At 41.8% G+C, this 24,901-nt stretch overlaps 1 protein-coding gene across 1 annotated transcript; it reads right to left on the bottom strand.

The window, feature by feature from the left end:
• Window positions 1-14,108: 14,108 nt before the first annotated feature.
• KCNV1 (potassium voltage-gated channel modifier subfamily V member 1) lies at window positions 14,109-24,366 on the bottom strand. Its single transcript, XM_086609524.1, has 3 exons — window positions 23,885-24,366; window positions 21,588-22,114; window positions 14,109-14,620 (listed from the first exon to the last, which is right to left on the bottom strand). Exons 1-3 carry the CDS (start codon window positions 24,364-24,366, stop codon window positions 14,109-14,111), a joined length of 1,521 nt encoding a protein of 506 aa, XP_086465650.1.
• Window positions 24,367-24,901: the final 535 nt, after the last annotated feature.

The raw sequence follows: 24,901 nt of genomic DNA on the forward strand, positions 1-24,901 counted from the left end.
CCAATGTGTGATGCTTCATTAAGCTCCTGAGACAAGCGAAACCACGTTCTGTGTTGAAAAAGGCTTCCCTAAAAGAAAGAGTGCCATCAGTTAGGACAGGGGATACATAGGAATGTTTGGGAGGAAACTGCTGACTGTTGTGGCCTCTAAAAGCAACACAGGGCTGGATGCTGAGAGATCAGTTTAGAACTGTGCAGCTGTGGACAGATACCCAGCGCAGAGTGCTGGGACCTGTGTGTCAAAATCAGTATCCTGCTTAACGTTAAAATTTCAAGGTTTCCCAACCTTTAATTTTGGCCTGTATTGAAACATGGAAGAACTGGCTGAAAAACGATGAAAAATACTCATCTGCCCCAGCCTAATGGTCTCATGATTTCCCTAGGACTTTGGTACTAAGGGTTGACATGCAGATTGCCAGACCAATGTCCCAGTTGTAAAGCTACAGAGATTCTACCAGCCAGAGATACTGAGAAGCATCACAGAGTGAATAAGAAGTAATCCATAAGCTTTCTTGGTTTGCTAAGTGTGAGGATACTGCAGTCTTAATATAGGAAAAAAAAAAAAACAAACACCTTTTAGGTGGAACATCAGTGCAGGTGTCAAACGAGGGAAAAGGGTATGATGGAGACAGTCTGGTTCCTAAACTGACTGGCTTTAAGGTAAGGTCTTCCATGAAGTAGACTAATCAATTTATTGACTTCTAAGAGAAAATGCCCCTGGCAACGAATCAGTTGTTTAGAAAAATCTCCATAGTATGGCATTTTGTGGAGAGTAATGATATACAATATTTTATATGAGTGCTTCATACTGAGCATATAAAACGAAACAGCAGTTGACTGAAATGGTTAAAGTGTTCTGTGAAAAAAACATTGAAAAATAAATCTGATCCATTGGAGCCTATTATAACACCCATATCCTCACAGAACAGAACAGATTTGCACTCTCTCTGCCATCTGGAATGGAATTATGTTAGCAGTCTCTAAAAAATACAAATTAACTATTTCATGCATTTCTACAGCGTGATCCTTCCTTTTTCTATTTATGTCCCCTGTTCAGTTAAGAATGACAACTTTAATGTCCTTGTGTGAATGTTGCATTTGCTTAGTGTTCAGACCAGAAAGAGTAATAATGTTTGTGGAAAAGATACATGAAACATGAAAAATAATTTTAAAAGAGTCTCTCTCTGTCATTGAGTTGATGGCCTTTACTGAGATGTAGCTGTAACAAGTGCTGCTTAAACTTGCTAGATTATATATTCTTACAAGTAAAATGAACATCAGGTATCTATGATCAGTCTTTTACAGGTGTTTAAAATAACATGCTTAACATACAAATCATGAAAAAAGTCAGTTAAAATATAAGAGTATCTTTTTTTTCTGCTGGAAGGCAGCCCACAGTAGATTCATGTGGTTGCTCAAATTGGTTATTGCAATTAACGTTCAGTTTTAAAGCAACCCTGCATTTGATTTGCAATTAAAAAATTGAGTTTTTATCTTTCTCAACTATTTGTTATTCTCAAGAAGTTGTGGAATAGTTTTGCATAAAGAAGTTTCAGACTCAAGGCTCTTTGTGAAATGCTCACTTCAATGATTCAGTAATTATGATTCATGTTTTGTAGCTGATCACTCAAAACACATGGTATTGTTCCCTTTCTATAAGAGGAAGACATAAAATGGTGAATGTATAACTCACTTTCTGAATGGATGGAAGAAATAGAACTAGGATTTATGAGAACATTAAGTTTCACAAACTTTTTAAGATCATCTGATGTGTGATATAGTCATAGATAACAAGCAAGACTGAAGAAATAAAGTCATAAATATTTAATCATTAGTCTCCAAACAATCCAGAGGTGACATATTTAGCTCTGGGTGGTCTCAAAGTTTGCATTGTTGAAATCTTTTCATTCTTTAAGCCTTTCGTATTTTTATCTGGTTTATCCCATGAATAGTTCCATCTGGAGGACATGAGCTACATGGAACCGGAGTTAAAAAGATGTCCTGTAACACATATAAATAATTATGCCCAGATTCATTCCATCAAAGTTTAGGCATTTCATTCTTGGATTTACTTGTGCTAAGGGAAGGGAGAACTAAGAGAGCTGAAAAAATATTTTTAACTGATTTGCTGAGCAAAAGAAGGAGAAAATAATTTTATCCAGTTCAACAAATATTCCCAGAAAGGACCATCACCCAAGTCGTGCACAGCTCTTCAGCTTCAGCCCGATTAGATTGATTCAAAGCAGTCCTATCTGGATCCACAGTTAAGAACTTTCCTGAAATCTGTCTTGAATGCTTAGACAATAAACTTTGCTGGCACCAAAGAGGGCTCAAGAGGAATGATTCATCTCTCCATGATTTTGAGTTCTAAGATGCAAGTGTCTAAACCACAGCTAGTCACTCTAAAGGTCGCTTAAGCCGATGGAGAATAATAGATGCTTCTATTTTAGACATCCTATTTCAGATGAAATGACTGCAAAGAGTCATTAAGATGACCTGTTTCAGTGTAAGGTTTTATACATTGTCCTTATCTAGGGTTAGGTTAGATGACTTTCACTCCTGGTTGTAATATACTTCATCCATACCAGGAGTTCTGCTGCAAGTTTTAAGGCAGCAGATTAGACCCTCAGCTTTTTGAGGCTTTTTCATCAGTACTGTGTTGCTGCCTCAGGCATATCGATGCCCTGCAGGAGATGGTGCCAAAATAACTCTTTGCTCTAAGTTATTAAGCACAGATTGGACATATTATTCTGGATTTAGTAGTCTTGCTCTAGTTTTGCTCACCTCTTTAGATTTATCTAATTTTTAGGATGCAGTTGAGTTAAATATTTCTATATAGCATTATATAACATGGGTTTTGCAGAATTCCCTAGATGCCTTTCATGAGGACCTCAAAAGACTGATCCCACTCTGTAGGTATCAGAATTAAATGATAGTTTTGTCTTATTTCAGAAGGAACAGGACCCAGGTGCATTGGTAAATGTTTTGTCATCGTGCTAGCAGGTATGCATTGATAATGCATGAGTAACGTGTCAGATCATAACAATGGAATGTAAAGCAGAAGCAGCCCAGATGACCTGGTGAAGCATTGCAGCTTAAGCTTCTATTCAGATCTCATGTCAGACAGAGACTAAAGTACTTATACTTCAGAGCAAAGCCCTTGAAATAGCATTTCCATCAGGAAGCCTGCAATGGCAGGAAAGAAATACTGTCTGACAAAGCTTTTGTTTCTAATTGCTAAACCAAGTACTGATGTGTTATCCATGACCACCAGTATTGTTTACAGTCTTGGTTGCTGTAGTGATAGCATCATATGAATACTGCAATTGAGACTGAATCCTTCCAGCAGCAGAATTGTTTTTCAAGCAGCTTTTAATTGCTTGTTTACAAAATCCTCTATAGTTTTCTAAACACACAGCCCAACAAAATAGGACTAGATCTATAGAAAGTCTCCAACATTGCCTTTCTGTGTAGAACAGAGAAACTGATTCTGAATTACAAAACAAAAAAGGAAAGAAAGAAAAAAAAAAAACCACAACAATTTCAATCAGATGATCACTATCACGGCTGCTCCCTCCCTGCAGCTGCACAGGTGGGAGCGGGAGAGTTGCCTCTCCATTGCTGGACCTCACAACAGCCCTGAGATGCCATATGAGAGGGCCTCTACAGTCCCTCTTCTTGAGCCAGTGCTTAGTGTGACTCCAGAAACCTCATAAAGTAAGGATCAGCATACTTTGTTGAGTTGGGAACGAAGGTCCATCATCAGTGATACATTCCCCATCATCCCAGCACTGACTCACTGTCTCAGATGCGAGTGTCAGCTCTCCTGCAGCTGCCAGAAGGGATATAAACCTTCCTGCTAGGCATCCCACTAGTCGGTGCAACCCATTGTTATAGGCCATTTGCAGAAGTCAAGTGCGGCTGCTCCAAAGCCAGTCTGAGCACCAGGGCTGACCACTGCTAGCCTTCTCACTGGAAGGACAGGAATATGCCTGTCATTTACACAGCTTGAATAAGCATGGGAGATTTATTTCTCATGGTACAATCCCTGCCCTTAGTTCGGTTGCTGGAGGTGAAGAGGGGAACCAATGGAGAAAACTAATTGCCACTCTTTTGTGGTTTTGCTGTCTTTTCTGTCTGGATTGCATTGAGTTATGCTCATGTCAGAAACAACCAGCTGGTTCACTAATATGATTGTTTTCTTTTTCTCTCATTCCCTTATCATAATGCTGGGACTGTGCAGCAGATGCTAACACTTCTCAGATACCTGAAGCAAACCTACCACTTAGCCTTTGCCCTGATATGAGATTTGTCCCAAGTGTGCAGCAACAAACTTAAAATATTCTTTCTACAATGTCTCCAAGGTTCTTCAGGAGCCTTTTGCTGGAAAACAGCCTGTTCTCTGTGTGCTGGAGTGGGAATAAAGGAGGTGAACCTGGCAGAGCGTTAACCTGTTTCTGCAGTGCTATGAGTGTTCAACTGTTTTGTGTTTTAAACAAATGCTTCAGATCTTTTTATTCCAAAAAGGAAAAAAAAAAATTTTTTTAAAGTGTGAAGGATTAATAACTATTCAGTTTCCAAAAGGAAAGTATACATTCAGCTACAGTGCTTTTCCCCTCACTCAAAACCAGATCTTGTCCAGATCTATTAAGAATTTTAAGTGTTCGAGTTTACATACCTAACCTGGTAAACCAGAATACTGTACGAGAAATTTCTAATCCTTGCCCAGAATACAGGATGAGGTGCATTTCAAAACAGTTAGTGGTTTGCATGGGAGTTGCCATATGTTAGATGGTTGGAAATATTTAGTATCTGAACCTGGATCTTATATTCTGGACTTGCCTTATCTCTTGTAATGGTTTCTGACTTTTCTGCCTTTCTTCACCCAGGTTTAAACTGTAAATCAGTCTTTTAAGATTTTCTTTTTCTTTTAAGTATTCTTACAATTAGCAAACTATCATGTATTTTCAGCTTGCCTGGCTTACTTAGACTCCTAATTGTCTTTGCTAAAATATTCCCATTAATTAGCAGATTATATTTTACCTTGCTAATTGAACACCTCTACACAGGAAGGTGAGATGAGGAAATGAAACTGGGAAAAAAACATATTGCACTGGCTAGAATCGAATGTGCAAATAATGCTTCATCACTCAACACATTCAAATTCTTGAATATTTGTTCCCTGAGTGCGTTCAGTGGCATTGGATACATCCTTGCAGATGTAGTTGGCCTACTGGGGCCTCTTCCACAATTTTGGGGGGCTGGCTGAAAAAAATATGCGGAATAGGAAAGCTGGAGACGGAGTTGAGGATGCATTCCAGTACCTAAAGGGGGCCTACAGGAAAGCTGGAGAGGGACTTTTTACAAGGGTGTGTAGTGATAGGACAAGGGGCAATGGATTTAAACTGAAGGAGGGGAGATTTAGATTAGATATAAGGAAGAAATTTTTTACATTGAGGGTGGTGAGGTACTGGAACAGGTTGCCCAGAGAAGTTGTAGATGCCCCATCCCTGGAAGTGTTCAAGGCCAGGTTGGATGAGGCTTTGGGCAACCTGGTGTAGTGGAGGGTTTCCCTGCCCATGGCAGGGGGATTGGAACTAGATGATGTTTAAGGTCCCTTCCAACCCTAACCATTCTATGATTCTATGATTCTATGTGCAGAGCAGCTCTTTCTGCCTGCACACCTTTTGGGTCTGCATTTCACTGGGGTCGTTTAATGTCCACTTGGTTTTGCCCCACAGACTGGACTTGGGTTGCAGGGTGCTGTGTCAAAAGCTGTGGCTTACTGCATCCCATATGGTATCTTCTGCTTCTGAAACAGGCACTTGTGCGACTTTCTGTCCTGTTAATTGCAGCTGTGCTGTGTTCTCCTGCTTGTTACTAGTATTACTAGTGCCTACACCACAGACCACATCATTCTAGCATGAATCACCTAAAGGACCGTGTCTCTCTGGCAAATGCGGCTCTGATCTGAGACGTATGAAAAAATGCAGGCGAGAATAGCACACTTGATCTCAAGAAACTGAAAAGATAATGTGAACGGAAGCATACCATGGATAAATGAAACTGTCTCTATGCACCAGCTGGAGAAAGGTTTGCAGTTTATGATGACATATGTGATAGAGAATGTAAGTAATGATTACTGAAGTACTGAATTGTCATTGGAAAGTGACATTCTTGATACAGAAAGATACTGCATAAATAACACCCATCATTTTTGCACTGAGTATTTTGCTTACTCTAGCGTTGAACTCTAAGAACATTAAATAATTGATAGTGAAATGCACAAGCTCTGAACCAGATTGCAATCCTGGTGATAGGTGAGGATAAGAACTTCCCCTTTTCGTTTTTTCAGTTTTGGCTTGTGTATTGTCACATCTGTTCTAATGAAGACTCCTGCCGGACAACTGATGAAAGCATTTGCAGCCTAATGCAGCCTCCGTGTTATAATGATGGCCAGTGGCATTTTGTTAGCTCAGCCTGCCAGTATTTCCATTGTGATGCTTGGCACAAGCAAACTGGATTCCTCTCCATATGGAAGGAGGCAGCCTGCATAACAGAGGCCATAATTTGAATGTTAATTTTGGTCCCTTTTTTGTCCCAACCACATAACCAGCTTTCACATAACAAAGCCTCTTATGAAGAGTGTTGGCTGGAAAGTGAGCCAAACTCATCCTGGTGTAATTCCATTACATCAGTAGATTTGCCATGGGGAACATGTCACATTATTTCTACAACAAACCCATATGAAGGCTTTTTGGACAAGCTTCACTCCTTTACATTGTCAAATTGAATATAAGGTTTGTTTCGTTCTACACTTTTGGGTAGAAGGGTCTTTAGGGAAAGGACTGTGTTTTGATTTAGTGCAACATTTGCGCAATGGGATCTTGCCTCTTGGGTGTGTTTGCAGTACCAACTCTATTAACTCTCTAAACTCAGAAGACATATTTTCTCAGAACGTATTCCTTCTTTATTTTTTACTCAAGTCTGATTTCCTAGGGATGTAAACAGATGCGCTACATGACAGGCTGATTTTGACCAACTGTAAGCATATAGCTTCCAGTAGTTTGGAAAACTGTGGTTCTCTTGGTTCCTAATCAATGCTGTCCTTGTAGCTGTGAGAGAAACACCACACTTTTTTTGTTTTGACTTGGATTTTATTTCTGATATAGGAAAACAGAACACAGGTTTGTGGAGTAGGTTTGTCTACATTTTAACACTGAAAGGCTGTGATTGGCAATTTTTCCATCTGTTATTCAGCAATTCCTTTCAGTAAAAGAAGATGGGAGGGTTAAATGAGCACTGACAGCAGAAATAACAAACAGCAGGAATTGGAAATAGATTAAACCTGATCTTCCCTTTAACTTGAAGTTTACTTCTAACAAAATTTTTTTGAGATGTTGATCTACAGAAGAACAGAGCAAATATGAAGCTACATGCTTACGCATGGTTGAGGGCAGAGGTGTGTCTGATATGCACGGCTGAATGGCAAGGATGGGGTATGAATTATAGTACGTGATCTAATTTGTAGTATGGACCTATGATGCATGTCAGTTAATGAGCTGAAAAGAATTTCTTCCTCTGCACTTAACCATGTGTTCTTCATTTCTTATGAGAAGATATGATGAGTAAAACACACAGAGTCGGTCACAAAAAGTCACCAGTAAATCTCAGCTGAAGAATGTCAACTTAGAATCATAGAATCATAGAATCATAGAATCGTTAGGGCTGGAAGGGACCTTCAAAGGTCATCTAGTCCAACCCCCCTGCAAGGAACAGGGATATCTCCAACTAGATCAGGTTGCTCAGGACCTCATCCAACCGGGCCTTGAACGTCTCCAGGGATGGAGCATCCACCACCTCTCTGGGCAACCTGTTCCAGTGTTCTACAACTCTCATGGTAAAAAATTTTTTCCTAATATCCAACCTGAATCTACCTCCCTCTATTTTAAAACCATTACCCCTTGTCCTATCACAACAGGCCCTCCTGAACAGCCTCTCCCCATCTTTCTTGTAGGCCCCCTTGAGGTACTGGAAGACCGCTATAAGGTCACCCCGGAGCCTCCTCTTCTCCAGGCTGAACAGCCCCAACTCTTTCAGCCTGTCCTCATAGGAAAGGTGCTCCAGCCCTCTTATCATCTTCGTGGCCCTCCTCTGGACCCTCTCCAACTGGTCCATGTCCTTCTTATGTTGGGGACTCCAGAACTGGACGCAATACTCCAAGTGAGGTCTCACGAGGGCAGAGTAGAGGGGGAGAATCACCTCCCTTGACCTGCTGGCCACGCTCCTCTTGATGCAGCCCAGGACGCGGTTGGCCTTCTGGGCCGCAAGAGCACATTGCCGGCTCATATTGAGCTTCTCGTCCACCAGTACTCCCAAGTCCTTCTCCTCAGGGCTGCTCTCGATCCATTCTCCGCCCAGTCTGTATTTGTGCCTGGGATTGCCATGACCCAGATGTAGGACCTTACACTTGGCCTGGTTAAACTTCATGAGGTTGGTACGGGCCCACCTCTCCAGCCTGTCGAGGTCCCTCTGGATGGCATCCCTCCCTTCCAGCGTGTCGACGGCACCACACAGCTTGGTGTCATCGGCGAACTTGCTGAGGGTGCACTCCATGCCACTGTCCACGTCACCAACAAAGATGTTGAAGAGGGCCGGGCCCAACACGGACCCCTGAGGGACGCCACTCGTGACCGGTCTCCACATGGACATCGAGCCGTTGACCACTACTCTCTGAGTACGGCCTCATAACTTCTTATTTTAAATTAAAATTAATTTAAATTTAAATGAATTTTCTTTTTCCTGTTATACTTTCATTATTTTTCTTCTCATGTACTCAGCATTAATAATAGCTACCTGTTTAGGGCTTCAGTAGCAGCAGCTTTTATCACTGCAGCATCTAAAACACATCTCAAAAGCCATGGAGAGATCTCATGGAGCCTGTAACTCTGGCAGTTTCTGACATCATGTTCTAAAGGCTGTAATGATGTTGCTAGTTTGGGACAAAAGAGCTACGAGTTTATGATTGTTCCTTCACTAGACAGCAGTTCTTAAGCAGAGACCTGGTCATCTTGGAATATTTATCCATAATTCAACATGGTTGGATTGCATAATATATTTCATACCTCAGGCTGAGAGTTACCATTCAGAAATCCGTAACACAAGGCCAGCTGTAAAGAGTGACATCATTAGCTATCTTTTAACTATTTTCAAGTCAATTGCCCTTTTTGGTTGTGTTGAAAAAATGTGTTTAAGACAAGTCATTTCATTGTGCTTGTTTTTATGGCAATTGCAAGAAGCCGTTCTGAATTCTCTTCCAAGTTCTCCTGAGAAACTGGTTCATGCATTAAGTAGTGAAGAGGCATGCACGCTTCATCCATTTCCCTGGATCTATCTTTGCTGCACAGAGTTGGAAATAGAACTGCCTTTCTGAGTCAAGACATTGGAAATGAAACATGTGTATCAGCTTACAGGACTACATAGTAATACTGCATGACTTACAGGTACTTTTATTTTTATCAAAAGCTGTACAAAATTAGGTATAATTAGAGAAAATCATACATTTGTAGAAGTTTTGATTTGTTTGATAAGAAAGATTATTTATTTTGAGAAACTATTGCAAAGGTATGCTTTTCTCATATCATAATAGGCATTTGTATATAATTTTAATTAGATGAACAGAACCGTAGACTTAAAAGACCCAACCTAACTTCATGCTGTTCTGGGTTCCTTACTCTTTGGGATGTTACAAGTCCATCTCACAGGAAACTTCTTGGGGGTCTGAGACAGATTGAGAGCAACTGATTTTTGTATGGGCTGGTGTTGGGATCACTGTTGTGACCTGAGATGGGATCCTTTCCTTTCCCTCATCCAGCTAACGGCATTGCTGATGTCTGCAGAGCAGAGACTTAGCATAAGTAAAATAGATAATAGTGTCCCAAATACCTTTAAATAGGCTTTATTGTCAGCCTAGAATTTTTTTTTTTGTTTCACATAGAAATCCTGTAAGAAGGCAGTCTGCAAAACCCACCTGCAGAGGAATTTCCCTCTTGTTTTTCTGTGAGAAGGAGTGTCTGTTCACACTTTTCAAGCACTCTGGTGAGAGGCACATGCAAAATGGGCTGAGCTCTCCCTCCTGATGATAATGTCATCCTCCAGCAGAAGCACCGGTCCTATACATTGGGGTCAAGGTTTTGTCAGAAAAGATTCTATTTGGTGAATTATGTTTTCAAGAGCCTAGAGCCCTGGAGACTCCTTGTCTGCAATCAGAGGTGTGACTACAGCCTGTGCCACGATACCCTTTCTGCAGTGAGGCTATGTGATAGGAGCACAGGCAACTAAGTACCAGAGGAGTCAGCAACAGCTGCTCTATTGCAGTGTAGATGGTGGGGATCTCAACAGAGTATGTTCTGGTAGAGCAGTGTGTATGCCTGTATACCTCAACAGAAGTTCGAGAGGACAATAATGCAGAAAATGAGAAAAGCATGTCACTCATTCTCAAAACAATTATAACAAGATGAAAATACTTTGTTATGTCAGAAAAGAAAAATAAATGGGCATTACCTTGAAAAAGACCTCATAACTTTCTCCTTTGCTCTTTGCTCCTTTTTGTGCTCAACCAGATTTGCCACATAGCAGTCCTGCAAGCTCAGAGCTGGCCAGCAAAATCCTGTCCTGGGGGAAAATTGCTCAACTTACTTACATAGTTTTTATCAAAACTAGATTAAAGTGGTTTATTGACTTACTAACACCATGTAACTAAACAGTGATCAGTGAACTATGCATTCAGGATCAATATCAGTAATATAACAGGTAAATCACAATAGTAGACACTTGTAAAATATTAGCAGACATGAATTTCTCAATACCTTTCTGCAACTTACCCCTAGAAGTGACAACTCTTCGCCCCGCTACCAGCAGACCCACCTCTCCTGGACATGGGGGTCCCCTGACATGCTGGTGTCTACAACCTGGCACTCCATTATTTTACTGGACTCTCTCCAGTATGTTCCTGTCTGTCTCGTACTGGGGAACCCAGCACTGGATACAGCACCCAGATGTGTCTCACCAGGGCTGAGCAGAGGGGCAGGACCACCTCCTTAGACCTACTGGCAATGCTCTGCCTGATGCACCCCAGGAGACTGTTGGCTTTCTTCAGAGTAAGAATGACAAAGGAAAATTTTAGTAATGTTTAAAAAGTTCTGGTGGGGTTGGGCTACGCTGTCCCCGAACAAAAGCTTCTCTGATATATAAGATTTTTCAGGTTGTTAGTCTGCGCTGTAGCCTATGCCACTGCATTTTCACTATTATTGCTTCCTATACTAGGGAAACAAGGTTAATGAGGGCTTGCTGTAAGTGCTGCAGCTACACCCTTTGATACTAGTTTTTGAAAGTGTTTTAAGCTTTCAAAAGCTTGGTGTTTTAAGCTAAACCGCTGCATTTTCAGCCAAAGTTACTGATGTTCTAACACATGATCCTTTCTGCCAAGCCTGCTGTGGGATGGAAATGGCATAACAGATGTGAGGACAAGGGGTAGTTTCTTAACTTCAGTGCAGTATTCTAAAGATAGCACAGTAACATCCTTAATTTGGTGCCTTAGCAGTGACTGAACTATTTTCCAAATCTGTGGCAGTAAGTACATGGCGTAGCTTCATGTTGTAGAGTTGTAACAGTTTGTACTGTTTGCTGCTTAGTACAAATGCTCTGGTCCTTCTGTCTGTAAGAGCTGAAAGCAGAACTGGCCTTCATCTGCAAAATTATTTGCTAGTCTCAGCCCATAATGTGATGGATAACCTTGCCACACAAACAACACAATTGACAAACACTTGTTTGGAGACTTTGAATTTAAAATCGAGAGGTCCGAAAACAGAAACTGAAGCAGCTACTGTGTAAAGTCTCAGCCACATTTCCCCATGGGCATTTCTAGGAAACTTTATCTCCAGAGCTGGTGAAAGGAGTGAATCAATTGATACATCCCAGAACATTTCTTGCGTTCTTTTTGAGTCCTTCATAAAAAGCACAGGATGCAATAAAAGCAGCCTTTCCCTAAAGAGAATCCATCAGCTATCTAGCCGCATTTCCTTTCTCAAAGATCGGATGCTGTACAAGAAAGCACAAAAGACATTACAAAACAGCTTTCCCACAATGAAAGCTTCTTCCTAATTCTCTATAATTAGAATGACTTTTGAATGAGATACAGCCTGTACAATTTGTGCAGCCTGAGAGACTTCCTGCTCCGAGGAGCTATGAAATAATAACCTAGAGTGGGCTGCATCAAACCTTCCCCTGCAGAATTAATTTTGCCCCCTGGACATCAACGGGAGTTTTGTGATGGATTCATAGAATATTTGGGCAGGGGGAAACACTGTGATAACACAGTTTGATCCCTGGGTAACACAGACCATGAGGCTGACCTATGAATTTTCACATTTTCTCTGGTAGAGTAAAACACTCTTTTGGTCTTTTACATTTTCCCATGGCTTCCTTCTGACATGGTGGCAGCTGCATGTGCTGCATTAGTCCCAAATCCAAATGCTGACAAATCAGAAGACGTTTCATGCTGAAATGCTACTCAGTTTGCATCAAGGTTAAGAGCCTTTGAAAATTTTGTTTGCCGTGTTATGCTTACACACCATTTATAGGGAATGGGAGGAAAACACACTGTTGTTTCATAACAAGTATTACTCAATGTTTATTAAAAGCAGGTTATTTCACCTATTCATATATACTCAGTTTAAGCCTTTTATATACATAAATACCTTATAAAATTAAATAATCCATAGTAAATAGATGGGGTTTTTTAGTAAATATGTTGAATTAATAGCAAACGTAAATAATGCTTGCACTTAAATTGCCCAAAAGAAATGTGACATGAAAGAGGTTTGTAATTTTTTATTTAAACTACTAGTTCAGTTATATGAATACTGTGGCAACGTCATATTGTAGGGCAGTGAAATTATATAAAAGAAAAACTTTGCTTGTTAAAAATTATATTGGACCACTGGAGAGGTAAGTGGTGGGAAACTTGACCAAAAATACCTTTGACTATTTTAATTTTGTACTTTCCTTACTGCATTAGTCTAGGCATCCAATCCAACAAATGCTCATTTTTCCTTTGGAACAAAATATTTTGGTGACAGATTTTTCTAATAATGGGTCAGTGAAGATTATTAATTTTTAAAGAATCTAGCCCACTTGGAATACCTATTGATTTTAACAGGAGATAGAGAAATTAATAGCTTTTTATCTTTTACCATTTCTGTTTCTTCTGATATCCACTGGTGACTACTTGAGTAGAAAAAATGCTTAGCTACACAAATAAGTGATGGGAATCAAAACACAAGAAGGCATGATTCAGACTAAATTTGTAAGTGACTTCTGTGCCGCAAAGGCTGCATTAGCTCCTGAAACTTCTAGAACAATTGAAAAGGGTGCTCTAAAATATGGCACCTATTTCATGACTATTTATACTTTGCTGCAGATCTTACATCTGCGTAATACTTTCACCTATCTCCTGATACCCACCATGTATCTGGTAGCCCTTTGCTTCTCTTCAAATAAGGAAATTCTCCTCCCAGGGTTTACTAATCTCTTTTTCATGCAAATGGAGTAGAAGACAGGGTTAAGAAAAGGGATCAAGACGATATAGGAATGTCATCCTAAATTTATTCAATATTTCACTTCCTTAGACTTCCCTTTTCAGTTTTTCTTAATGTCTTTGACTTTTGTTCTTCCAATGCAAATACAAATCTTACAGATCTTTAAAATTCGAAACACCATGGCAATTTTCACTAACACTTTATTATTATACATTAGCAAGGACATAAGATTCATAGACAAGTGTTTGCGTCATTGTTTTACTTTGATGGACCCATTATTTCCCATCTCACCCATCCCGATTCAGTTCTGGAAGCAGGTTTCAGAGCTCCTTGAGAGACTTCGTTTTATGAATTCTGCCTTTGTATACAACAGTTATCTCGGTCTATCCAAGTAAGTAAAACTCTAGCTGGAAAAGCAAACAAACTATGTGGCAAGTAATTAAAAAAGAGATGCTTAGTACTACATTTTTGAAATAGTCTATTTGTTATAGAAGGCTAAATAACTTAAAAGTCAAAACCAAAAATCATCTGCTCCACTGCTCCTTGTACTTGCTCTCTCTCTGCTTTTTAACCGTAACATGTCCATGACACTGCGTGCATATATGTCTCGCAAATTAACATTGATATTTGAATCGCTGGATGAGTTCTTCATGAGTTTCTTTAAAGCTTCACGCTGCCGAAGAGCAGCTTCTTTTATCTTCAGTGTAAAGTAACAGGCAGAAAAACGGTCATTTATTATAGCTATTGGCAAAGCCAAAACCAGTATTCCTGATAGTATACACATAAAGGCCACTACCTTCCCAATGGTAGTGTCTGGTCTAATGTCACCATAACCAACAGTCGTCATGGAAGTTGTTGCCCACCACCAAGCACCAGGTACGCTTGTGAAAGTTGTGCCTGGCACGCCTTGCTCAACAAAGTACTCCACAGTGGAAAATATAGAGATTCCCACCGAGAGGAAAAGCAGCAGAAGGCCAACCTCCTCGTAGCACTGTGCGATAGTCATCCCAAGAGACCGCAAGCCTGAAAGACAAGAAATGCTGTCAGCAGGTTGAGTCACGTAGCTGTCATCATAACTTCGCAAAATATCTCTTACTTAAAAGCTGACTGCCTTATGATTCTCTTTGACTGTTAGTGAAGATGCATGTGGTGGGCTGACCTTGGCTGGACACCAGATGCCCACCAAGACACTCTATTACTCCCCTCCTCAGCAGGACAGGGGGCTAGAAAATAAGTCGGAAACATAACTCGTGGGTCAAGATAAAGGCAGTTTAACGAAGAAAAGGAAAACAAAAGAATTATTCTCTACTTCCCATCAGCAGGCCATGTTCAGTCATTTCCTAGGAAGTAGGGCTTCAGTATGTATATCAATTGCTCCGGAAGACAGATGTCATAAATGATGAATGCTGCCTCTTCCTCCTCCTTTCTCTTATCTTTTATTGCTGAGCAGATGTCATACAGTATGGAATATCCCTTTGATCAGTTTAAGATGGCTGTCCTGGCTATGTCTCCTCCCAAGACCTTGCCCACTGCCAGCCTGTTGGTGGTCATGGTGGGGGATGCTGGAGACACAGCCTTGATGCTGTGTGAGCACTGCTCTGCAGTAGTGTGTTATCAACACCTTTGTAGCTACCAATATAAAGTACAGGACTGAGGGCTGCTCTGGGGAAAATGAACTCCATCTCAGTCAGACCCAATACAACGCTTTAAGAAAAAAAGGTGTTGCTCTCAACACTACTGGGAAAATGTGATTTAAAGAAATAGATTAAAATGTTAGACTGAACCACTGACTCATCTCCATTTCCTTAATACAGAGTATAGAAATTCTCCTCGTTCCTTATCTCTGAACTACATATGCATATAATTTAGAAAAAACAACCTATCTTGATTTAGTAATTGGCTATAACAGAAGATCTAGCACAGTTTTTAGTAAGTTACCTAAATGAACATGTAAAACCACGCAAAACCCACCTGCCCCCTACTTTGAGTCTGAATGTGCCAAGCTCCTGTTTTCTAGCCATTGTTTGGACAAGCAACCCTCAGTTACCAAATTCATGTTGCCAGGTGGGTGCTTAGAGCCCAGTTCAGTCACTCAGTAACTTTGTCTTTGCTAAGGACTGTTTTCAATCATTTTATAGTTCTCACAGCCTTGCTTTGACCTCTCTTTCCCCCTAAAACCTATCAATATCTTTATCTGTAGGCATCAAAACACATACAGTATTCCAGCAGCAGCTGCACTTGTGCCAAAACCGGAGATAGCAAAGCCTTCCAAAGCAAACATGGTATTCTGTTAATTCACTGATGTACTGCATCAGTCCTATTGCCTGTGAGCTGCCCAGGGAGTACATGGGCAGCTGACTGCTCTCCATAACCCACCACGTTGCTTTCAGAGCTGCTGCCTCAAGGCTAGACTGCCCTACAAAACCAGCAGGAAAGTAAATCCAATAACAGTGCAATGGATAAATGTTGCACATATAAACAAAGAAGGAAGATAACAGGGTACCAACTCAGCTGAGGCACATAGGAGATTGAAATTATCTTTTGAATCACAAATTATTTTGAATTGGTTTTTAATACTGTTTTTTAAAAATGTGCTATGTGTTCTTCAATAAATGAGAAAAACACAACGTCTATGAATTACACTTCATGGGGTACACTTCTAACTAAACCAATGTTTGCAAAACAGCTTATTGGAGCTCTGCCTCTGCTTGCAGACTTCATATGCTCATTGGAGTAACAAAAAATTAGATTTGCTTTTCTTTCCTCAATCTCAAACTACAAGATGATAAAATTTCTTGTTGCTTTTGGCTCCTTCTCTTTCCCTTCAGATCTAAGGGGTTTTAAAATTTTTGTTTATGTACAACAAACAGTGGAAGTACACACCAGAGTTCATAGGGAGTGTTTCCTTTTTCAATGTTTTCTTCTAACAGCTCCAGTTATGGACTTGCCGCTATCCAGGTTTTATATTACTACAACTACGGTCTGTTGGTTAGAATGTTTATGAGGATGATAGAGTTTAAATCTGCAACACAAGGGGAATACTCTGTATCAGTGTAATCTTCTTTCTGTCAATATGACTGCCTCCACATTTTGAAAATGCACTAAGATAAGTTGTGTTAAGGCTGTGTGAGACAATTGCAAGGATCCAGATCAAACTCTCATCTTCCAAGGAAGTTACTATCATCAATTTCCAAGTAAAATTTCCTGCAAAACAAGCTAGAAGAGTAAGTCCTTTCAGGTGACCTAGGAAGAAGGTACACCAATTTCAGATTACCTCTGTAGCACTTCTTTTCAAAGCATAAATGAGTACTGTAAAAGCCAGTCTCCACCTTATGATGGATCCTGACAATACTACAGGTAAAAACCAGCACAACTCTTGCATAAATGAGGTCAAAATAAGGAGGAACAGGGTAGTGACTGCTAACTCTTTGTATCACACTGATAACACCTTCACTAAAATATTTTTCCTATGGTTCATTATTCTGACTGTTACAGAGTCTGAAGTGTTTTTTAGCATTCTTAGTTCTATTATCGTCATCTAAAACAAAGGTACTGAAAAACTGCAGAAGAATGTAACAGAAATTAATTGGTGTCTGGAAAAAGAGAGCTCAAGCTGTCTCAGTTATCAAAAACAGGTATTGAAGAGTTAACTTGGCTGTCACAAAGGACAATAACCCTTTAATTTGTTAAAGTTAAAGTGAAAAAAAAAAACCACCAAAACCCAACCCAGAAACTATAACAGTGCCTGGACACTGAAATGAAAAAAACACAACAAAATAATATTAAAATTAATTTGGTAAGGGTACATAATCACTACAGTGAATGGTTCTCCATCTCTTCATGTCTTCAGACAAAGTCAGAAGACATTTTTAGATGAATCTATGAATCACACAACTTACTGGACTCCACATTTCATTCTAAGTGGGAATCATCTGGTGTATTCAAAAAAATAATATATTTTGCTATATTATATGGGAACTTTAAAAAATGTCTCTGAGCCCCAGCACACAGCCAAACTAGGGCTGCTCAAGCACAGACCCTTCAGCAAGTCTCCTGACTTCCCACGAGATCTCCTTGCCAGGAGCTGTAACAGCTTGGTTATTCATGCTGGAAGGTGCTGAGGTGCTGTAACGGAGCTGGCATGGAGCAGGCGAGCAGCCCCAAACCTGGGGTCCACAGGAGGAAGGGGGCGGTTTCTTTGGGTCAAGTTCCATCTCTCTATTGCCCAAAGGAACTTGGCAATACCACCTGATGTTCAGTTTACACACACACCATTTACATCTTCCTAAATTTTTGGCACTAAAAGTGCTGAAGTTTCGCTTTTTGATGTATCCAGAGGCATCTCATCATGACATATGCTACAGCCTCCTCTCAAACACTGCCCATTGCCATCATAAGTAAGATGCTCATATCCTACTTCTCTTCAAGGAGTCAATCTGTAAGTGCTTCCCAGAGGAGGACCAGCAAGGTTTCAGACAAAATGGGGCCCCAGCAGGAAGCCAAAAGCTGAAGAGCATCAGAGAATGTGAGATGCAGGTTCAGTTCTCACCTATTCTTGAAGCCACTCAAATCCATAATTTTGGTATCTCAGAAGAGTGAGCTCACCCTCTAGCTATACATTTTCTGCATAGAGGTACCACTGATTTCTCAGTTGTTCCTTGAGGAAGTATAGCACTTTGCATAAATAGTAACACACTCACAACAGTCTAGCCCAGGTGTTTTTAGGCAACATATCCCTCCTATTAGTCAAGTTCAGCTTTCAAACGGGCAGAAATGATTCTTTCATTTCTTTTTCTGTCTCTTCTCCACAAAAAGGGTTAAGTTGCCATTTCTTTAAAGTGAAGAAAAGATTTCGTATATTCTCTCCTAACTCATGTCTGCCCATGACAGCAGAGCCAGGCTGCTCTTGTCATCTCAGCTTTGCTATGGGTCTGCACAGTATTATAGAGATGTTCTCCTTGTGATTGTGATCATCCCTACTTGGTGAAAGAGAAGCTGCTGCCTGCAGCCATGAATTTTCTCATCTCTTTTCTTCTAATCTCACACTCCTCTTGCCACATAAAACAGGTAAGCAGGGCATGAAACTTTGGCTGGTCAGAGAGCGCAGGAGTCAGACAGAAGCTTCACTGGGAGGTAGCGCTAAGCTGCACGATCCAAGGCAAGGAAGCATAACACTTGTGAGAGCCACCTCTAAACACTGAGATTTATCAGGCCTGCCTAGGTATGTGCAGTGAGGATGGTCTCTGCACACAGTACTTATGGGGTTCATCTTATATTAGCAGCTGTGGTTAAGGATGTGTTTAGAACCACGTTAACAAAACTCTCTTCTGTGATGTACCTCTAGTGATCAAAACAGGGCTTCAGATCTGCTAGTGTATGTTTCTATTTTGATTTATTAGCCCTACGTTTCATCTTAGCAGCAGCACCTCCTCTGACAGAAGATTGAAACAGTGACTTTCTACATTTAAATTATACAGATTTGATTTAGTGTTCTGGGCCTAAACGGGCAGCACGCGAACTACCAAAGAAGCAAGCACCGCAACGGTAATGCTGCTCTGGATGGTTACATAGATACGTGTATCACTTCTTGTACATTGAAACCGGTATGTTGGTACCAGTAGAATAGATCATAGAATCTCTAGAATGGCACAGGCTGGAAGGGACCTTAGAGATCATCTAATCCAACCTCCCTGTCATGTTCAGGGACGCCTCTCAACTAGACCAGGCTACTCAAGGCTCCGTCCAGCCTGGCCTTGAACACCTCCAGGGAGGGGGCATCCACAACTTCTCTGGGCAATTTATTCCAAAGTCTTACCACCCTCGTACTGAAGAATTTCTTCCTAAAATCTAATCTAAATCTGTTCTCCTTCAACTTAAACCCATTTCTCCTTGTCCTGTCAGTGGACACTCTTGTAAAAAATCCCTCCCCAGCCTTCCTGTAGGTTCCCTCACTTCCAGATTAAGAGACTAGATTTTTATATAATTAATTAACTTCTACCTAAATGGAATTACTAAACTCAATATTAATGGGACTCAATATTGTGATATAAACTGTGGTAATATTTCCATGAATTTAAGAATAAATAGACACAAAAGTTTACGCCATCCCTGAAAGTTGATATACCTGAAGTTAACAGTTACTATATAAACATCTGAAATATCTGGTTTCAAGTTGATAGAAAGAGCCATAGAACTGAGTTTCATGCATTCATTCTGTAACAGTAAAATGCAACAAACTGGAAACTTTATAACAAGAATCAACATACTTTTGGATCACTATTTTGTTATTCAGCACTAAAGTGCTTTGATGAGTTCGAATCTTTTTCTTATTTTCAAAATACAACTAGAGAAGAATGCATTTCCATTACAGTTACCATCAAAAATGGGTAGCAGCCTTTCAGAAAAAAAAAAAAAAAATCAAACCCTGCAAAAATTATAATGCAGCAAAACAAACTCATTGACAGACTGAATCATTACAAGCTTCCTTTCAACTGCTTTCTAAGGGATAGTTATGCATCAGTATAGGCATAACCTAGGGTAGACAACTAAGATTAAGGTACTTTCCAAACCACTGTGGTTATGCTCAGTAGCATTAAAGCTACTCCCTGCCATTGGTAGGCAGTTCCACTGCCCTTCAGTGGTAATAAAAATAAAGAGACATATTCTGCTGCTGTGAGCACACTCTAATGACTGCTGGAGTGGAGTCAGTTCACAAAGATGGTGGGGATGGTTTTCCAAAAAAAAGAAGCATCAACCCATTCCTGCTTCATGGCAGGAAATCCTGGAAGGGTACCTTGAATGCTATGTAAGGACGATCATCACCATCTTCAGAACAGGCTATTATTGCAGGAGAGAGACCATGGTTTACTATTAGGATCTGAGTTTTCAAAGCTCCAAGTGCTGGCTGAACATTTCTCCTGTCAAATTCAGTGCCACATTGAGCACTGATTTAAGTGGGAACATAATTAGATCCCTTTGAAAATACCAAGCACTGGACAACATCATGGCATGGAGAGGGTGTGGTGAGAGTACGGCTTTTACTCTTTCATATATATCCAGGCATGTACATGACATGAAGTAGTAATAAAAATGAGGTAAACTGAAGGGGAAAAGCAACAGCTTCCAATCATTTCCAGCTTCCTCTGATAAATTTCCACTGGAATATGTTGCCTTTTATGCCTCCCCTGCACTTAGAAAGAGTGAACAGAAACATTCTCAGAAATGCATTTCACCTTCCATCCTATCCCTGCTTGCTGTTTATCCAACTGTCTGCTGACCTGTCAGAAGTGCTTGGACACAAAGGGCCCCACACAGATGGGCGAATGCTGACTGAACCTGCCACTGCTGCTCTGAGCTGCACCTCGGTCCGTGCAGTGAACAGCCCCCAACTGTGCTGAACTATCACACAGGTATCGGTGTGTTCCACAGGGCTACTCAACCCACTGCCCAGTATGATTCAGTTTTAACAGTTTTCTTGAAACTTTCTCTATTCTGGTTGTTTTCAGGATCTGTGATGAAAATAAAAATCATGAGAAATTTCTTTGCGTACAATTCTTCTTAACAAAACAAATTGTGACAGGTAATTATAAGCTGTCATTAACGGGCTTTTGAGAATACAAAAAGTGTGGGTCTATGACCACTGCTGCTTCGCTTGCTTCATCCCTAACCAAATCAACTCGAATACATGTTTATAAATTTACATCGTGAATGACTGGTGGATGATTTACAGCATGCAACTTTGGGGCCCGTTTTTGTAAATATTCTGTGCAAACAATATACGCTGGCTTTATGAAGAACTAAAATGTACTGGAGAAGGCCCCTGCCACTCAATTATCAGTGTCCAAAAGTAGTATTTTCCCAAGCCTTTACTGCTAACATTAGATTGGGTAAAAAAGTTAGGCAGAAATGCACACAAAATGGGGGACTGTGCCCATGGACAACTGTTGTAGGCAGCACAAACAAGAAGTACCACTGTCATGGCCAAAAGTACCTGTTGAATGTCTTCCCAGCTTCAACATCCGCAGGGCTCTGAGCAGCCTCAGCACTTGCACAATGCGCCCCACGTTCTCCAGTTCTTGGGAGCTCTCCCCACCACACAGGCTCTCCACCATCAGGGTGATGTAGAAAGGTAAAATAGCAAGGAGGTCTATGATGTTTGCCACACTCCTTAGGAAGCCACACCGATCCCGTGCACACAGGAACCTCAGAACAAACTCCACAGTGAACCACGCAATGCACAGGTACTCTAGGGCATCCAGTAGTGGTGGTGCCAGCCAGCTTAGCTCTACCGAAATCAGAGCCATGTTGGCAATGGACACAACAACGAAAGCCATGGACAGAGTGCCAAAAGTCCTGGCCGCTGCAGAGGAGCCGGGCTTTTCCAAAACTTCCCAAAGTTTCTGTCTGACACTGGGACAGAGGCTACCAGAAAAGTCCTCTTCCTCATCTTGGGCATCCAGTTCTTCTGCATCTTTCTTGATGTCTAAGGCTTCACTCAGCTCCTTCCTCCTGAAGTACCTGCTCAGGAACACCCCAAAGAGACTTTTAATACCAATATGTGTATGTTTTTCTTATCCCCTACATGTGAGGCATAAGAATATACATTAAAGTCTACCTTACATGAGCTCAGAAATCCCTGATGTCAAGCATACAGTTCAAGATTTCAAGTCTGAGAGCCAGCATGTTTCCACTGACCTGATACTTCTATTCCCTCATTTCACATCAATGACAGTTTGTATATGCAGAGTAATTTAATTTTGATAGTGTGATATTTATATGGATCATGTTGACTACAGTAGGATCTGCTGCATGACTAACGTGCATTCTTGTAAGCAATTCTGGCACAACCAGACACTCTGTCTCTAAATTGTCCTCAATTTTATTAATTATAATGCATTTTTATTACATTGGTGTGTATCTGTAATACTAAAAGGGAAGGCATAATAAAAGCCATGCAGTTCATGGATGAAGTTCTGATCAATACATGCCAAGATGACAAGTTATCTTTCTTTCTTTAAATACATGGGTCCTCACACAACAAAGTGCACAAGCATCTGTGCCAAGTAAAACTTACAGATTGTAAATGCACAGTTAAATGTTTTGTTAGAGCAAGAGTATATTTACAGAACAATTTCATGAAACAAAAACATTCCCAAAGTATGCTAAAAAAATCCTTTTCTTTCGTATCTGTTATTTCTTGACTGCTGCGAATCTTAAGCCTTAGACAAAGGGGCTATGCAATTTTACCTTCATCTGATACAGTTACTCCTGCATATGCCAAAGAGGTCTGTAGCTCCTTGTATCACCAAAGAAGTAGGAGCTTTCAGTTACACCTACCAGGGAAGGAAGAGAGGGATGAAAACTGGGATCCGGCTCTCTCAGCTGCAGAAAGGACTATACTAAAGGTAGGTCAACTTCAGTATCCTTTGGGGTGGGGTTGCTTGTTTGTTTCTTTCTAATAATTTTGACATAACCTCTTGAGACAAATAGCAGTTATACTCTTTAGAGAACTCAATTCTTCAATACGAACAAATAAACAAACCAGTAACAAAAAATAGTGGAAAAAATAAAATTAACTGCAAATAGAATTAGAAGGAACACCCTCGAGGTGGTTCAGTTGAAACCCACCTCGTTCCTGAGCTGCCTGTTAGAATTTGTCTCCAGTAAGACATGTTCCTGCTTTTGCTGCCCCCTCCCTGTAAGCTGCTACATCCATGTGCGATGCTTCCCATCACGGCTCCTCCTGGAGCCATGCCACCCACACTCAGCCTGGCAGATGACCACCCCTCCTTCTGCCTCTCCAGCTTGGATCCGGAAATCCTCCAGAATGGAAAGTGCAGGGCGGGGAGGCTCCAAACAATCCTGACACCATGCCTGTCTCCATATCCAGTCCCTCTAACTAAGATAATCCCAAACTGGATGACTGAAAGGACATCTCTCCTTTCACAACCTTTTTCATCTCCAACATTGTCCACGGCCAGTCTAAAGCCAGTGCAGGACAACTCAGACCCTGCTCCTGTTAGCGCCTCACTACCTTGACCCCACTGCCAACCTGTCCCTCAGCAAAGGTCCACAGTGACCTCACCCAACGCATCTCCTCCCAGTTTTACACCCATTCATCCCTACAGCAGGATTCAGGGCTGAACTCATCCAGCTTTGAGCACACTTTTGCTCTGCTACCTCACCCATCCCCACTGCTGGCTCTCTCACCCAAGCATCCCCGCATGCAACTCAACGCTGAGCTGTCCCAGCCCACAGTCCTGCGTGCTGCATCTTTCCACAACTCACCGGTCTCTGCAGCAGGAATCGATGCTGAGCTCATCCAAACCCCAGTACTGGATCTCTTGCAGGAAGGAGAGTGCACAAAGCTGCTCCATCACATGCAGCCTCCCTGTCTGGTAGTAATTCAGGATGTAGTGAAACGCCTGTGAGCTCCGGTCAAAGAAATACTCATTCTCCACGAGGTTGGCATCATCGCAAAGCTCAAGGAGGCCAGAGGCCACATCCCGGGCAGCAGACACCACTACGGCCAGTTTGCCAAGACGGGTGTCAGGGTAGCAAGACAAAGTTTGCTGGGACATCACAAAGCGGCTGCCTCCTACGTTGATAGTAAAGCAGTCCAAAGAGGGAATGACCTTCTGGAGCAGGGGCCCCTGCTCTTCCTCACTGGAGAAAACACTGGAGTCCAGGGAGCCCAGGGATGTGCTACTCCCTGGTTCCTCCAGGGATGCTTGGGAAGAAAGAGACATGCAGCAGGGAGGCGACTTCATCCTGTAGCTGCCAGCAGCAGCCCACACTTTCCTGGATCGAAAACACAACAAAGCTGCAGAGAAGCCTGCCCCGCCGGGGGGGTGGCCGGGCCAGCCTAGAAATGTATCACTTCGCGTTGGCTACGTCCCAGGGACACCGCGCCGTCCCCGCTTCCATCGGAGACGGAGGTCGGGCAAGGTGCTGGGCAGCCCAACTCCGCCCGCACCTGTGAGGACACAGAAGGAACAAACGGTCCCTGCGGCGGCTTCACCTCGAGCCGTCCGCGCCGGCAGCCGTCGGGAAGCGCCCGGCACCGTCTGCCCGCCACGGCCCCGCCGCTTCAGCCTTCATCTCACCCAGACGCTGGGTCGAGGGTGGAGGAAACCTGCCAGGACAGCACAACACGGAACACCGGCTTCAGCGGGTCTCCGCGCAGCCACGGGCCGTTCTGCCGCGCCCCGACACCACCCCGAGGGGCTGCGCCGCTGCCCAGCCTCGCCCCCCGCCCCGCCCGTCCCCACAGCTCCGTCCTCGGCCCCGGGCCACCCTCCCCCG

This window comes from Tauraco erythrolophus, chromosome 3 (genome assembly GCF_009769465.1).
Source record: "Tauraco erythrolophus isolate bTauEry1 chromosome 3, bTauEry1.pri, whole genome shotgun sequence".
NCBI lineage: Eukaryota > Metazoa > Chordata > Aves > Musophagiformes > Musophagidae > Tauraco > Tauraco erythrolophus.

Coding starts and splice junctions, on each gene's coding strand:
- KCNV1 (XM_086609524.1), bottom strand. CDS start 24,366: ATGAAGTCGCCTCCCTGCTGCATGTCTCTTTCTTCCCAAGCATCCCTG. Junction 22,115..23,884: donor GATTCCTGCTGCAGAGACCG/GTGAGTTGTGGA, acceptor GTTCCTGAGCAG/GTACTTCAGGAGGAAGGAGC. Junction 14,621..21,587: donor GCTGGGAAGACATTCAACAG/GTACTTTTGGCC, acceptor CTTGTCTTTCAG/GCTTGCGGTCTCTTGGGATG.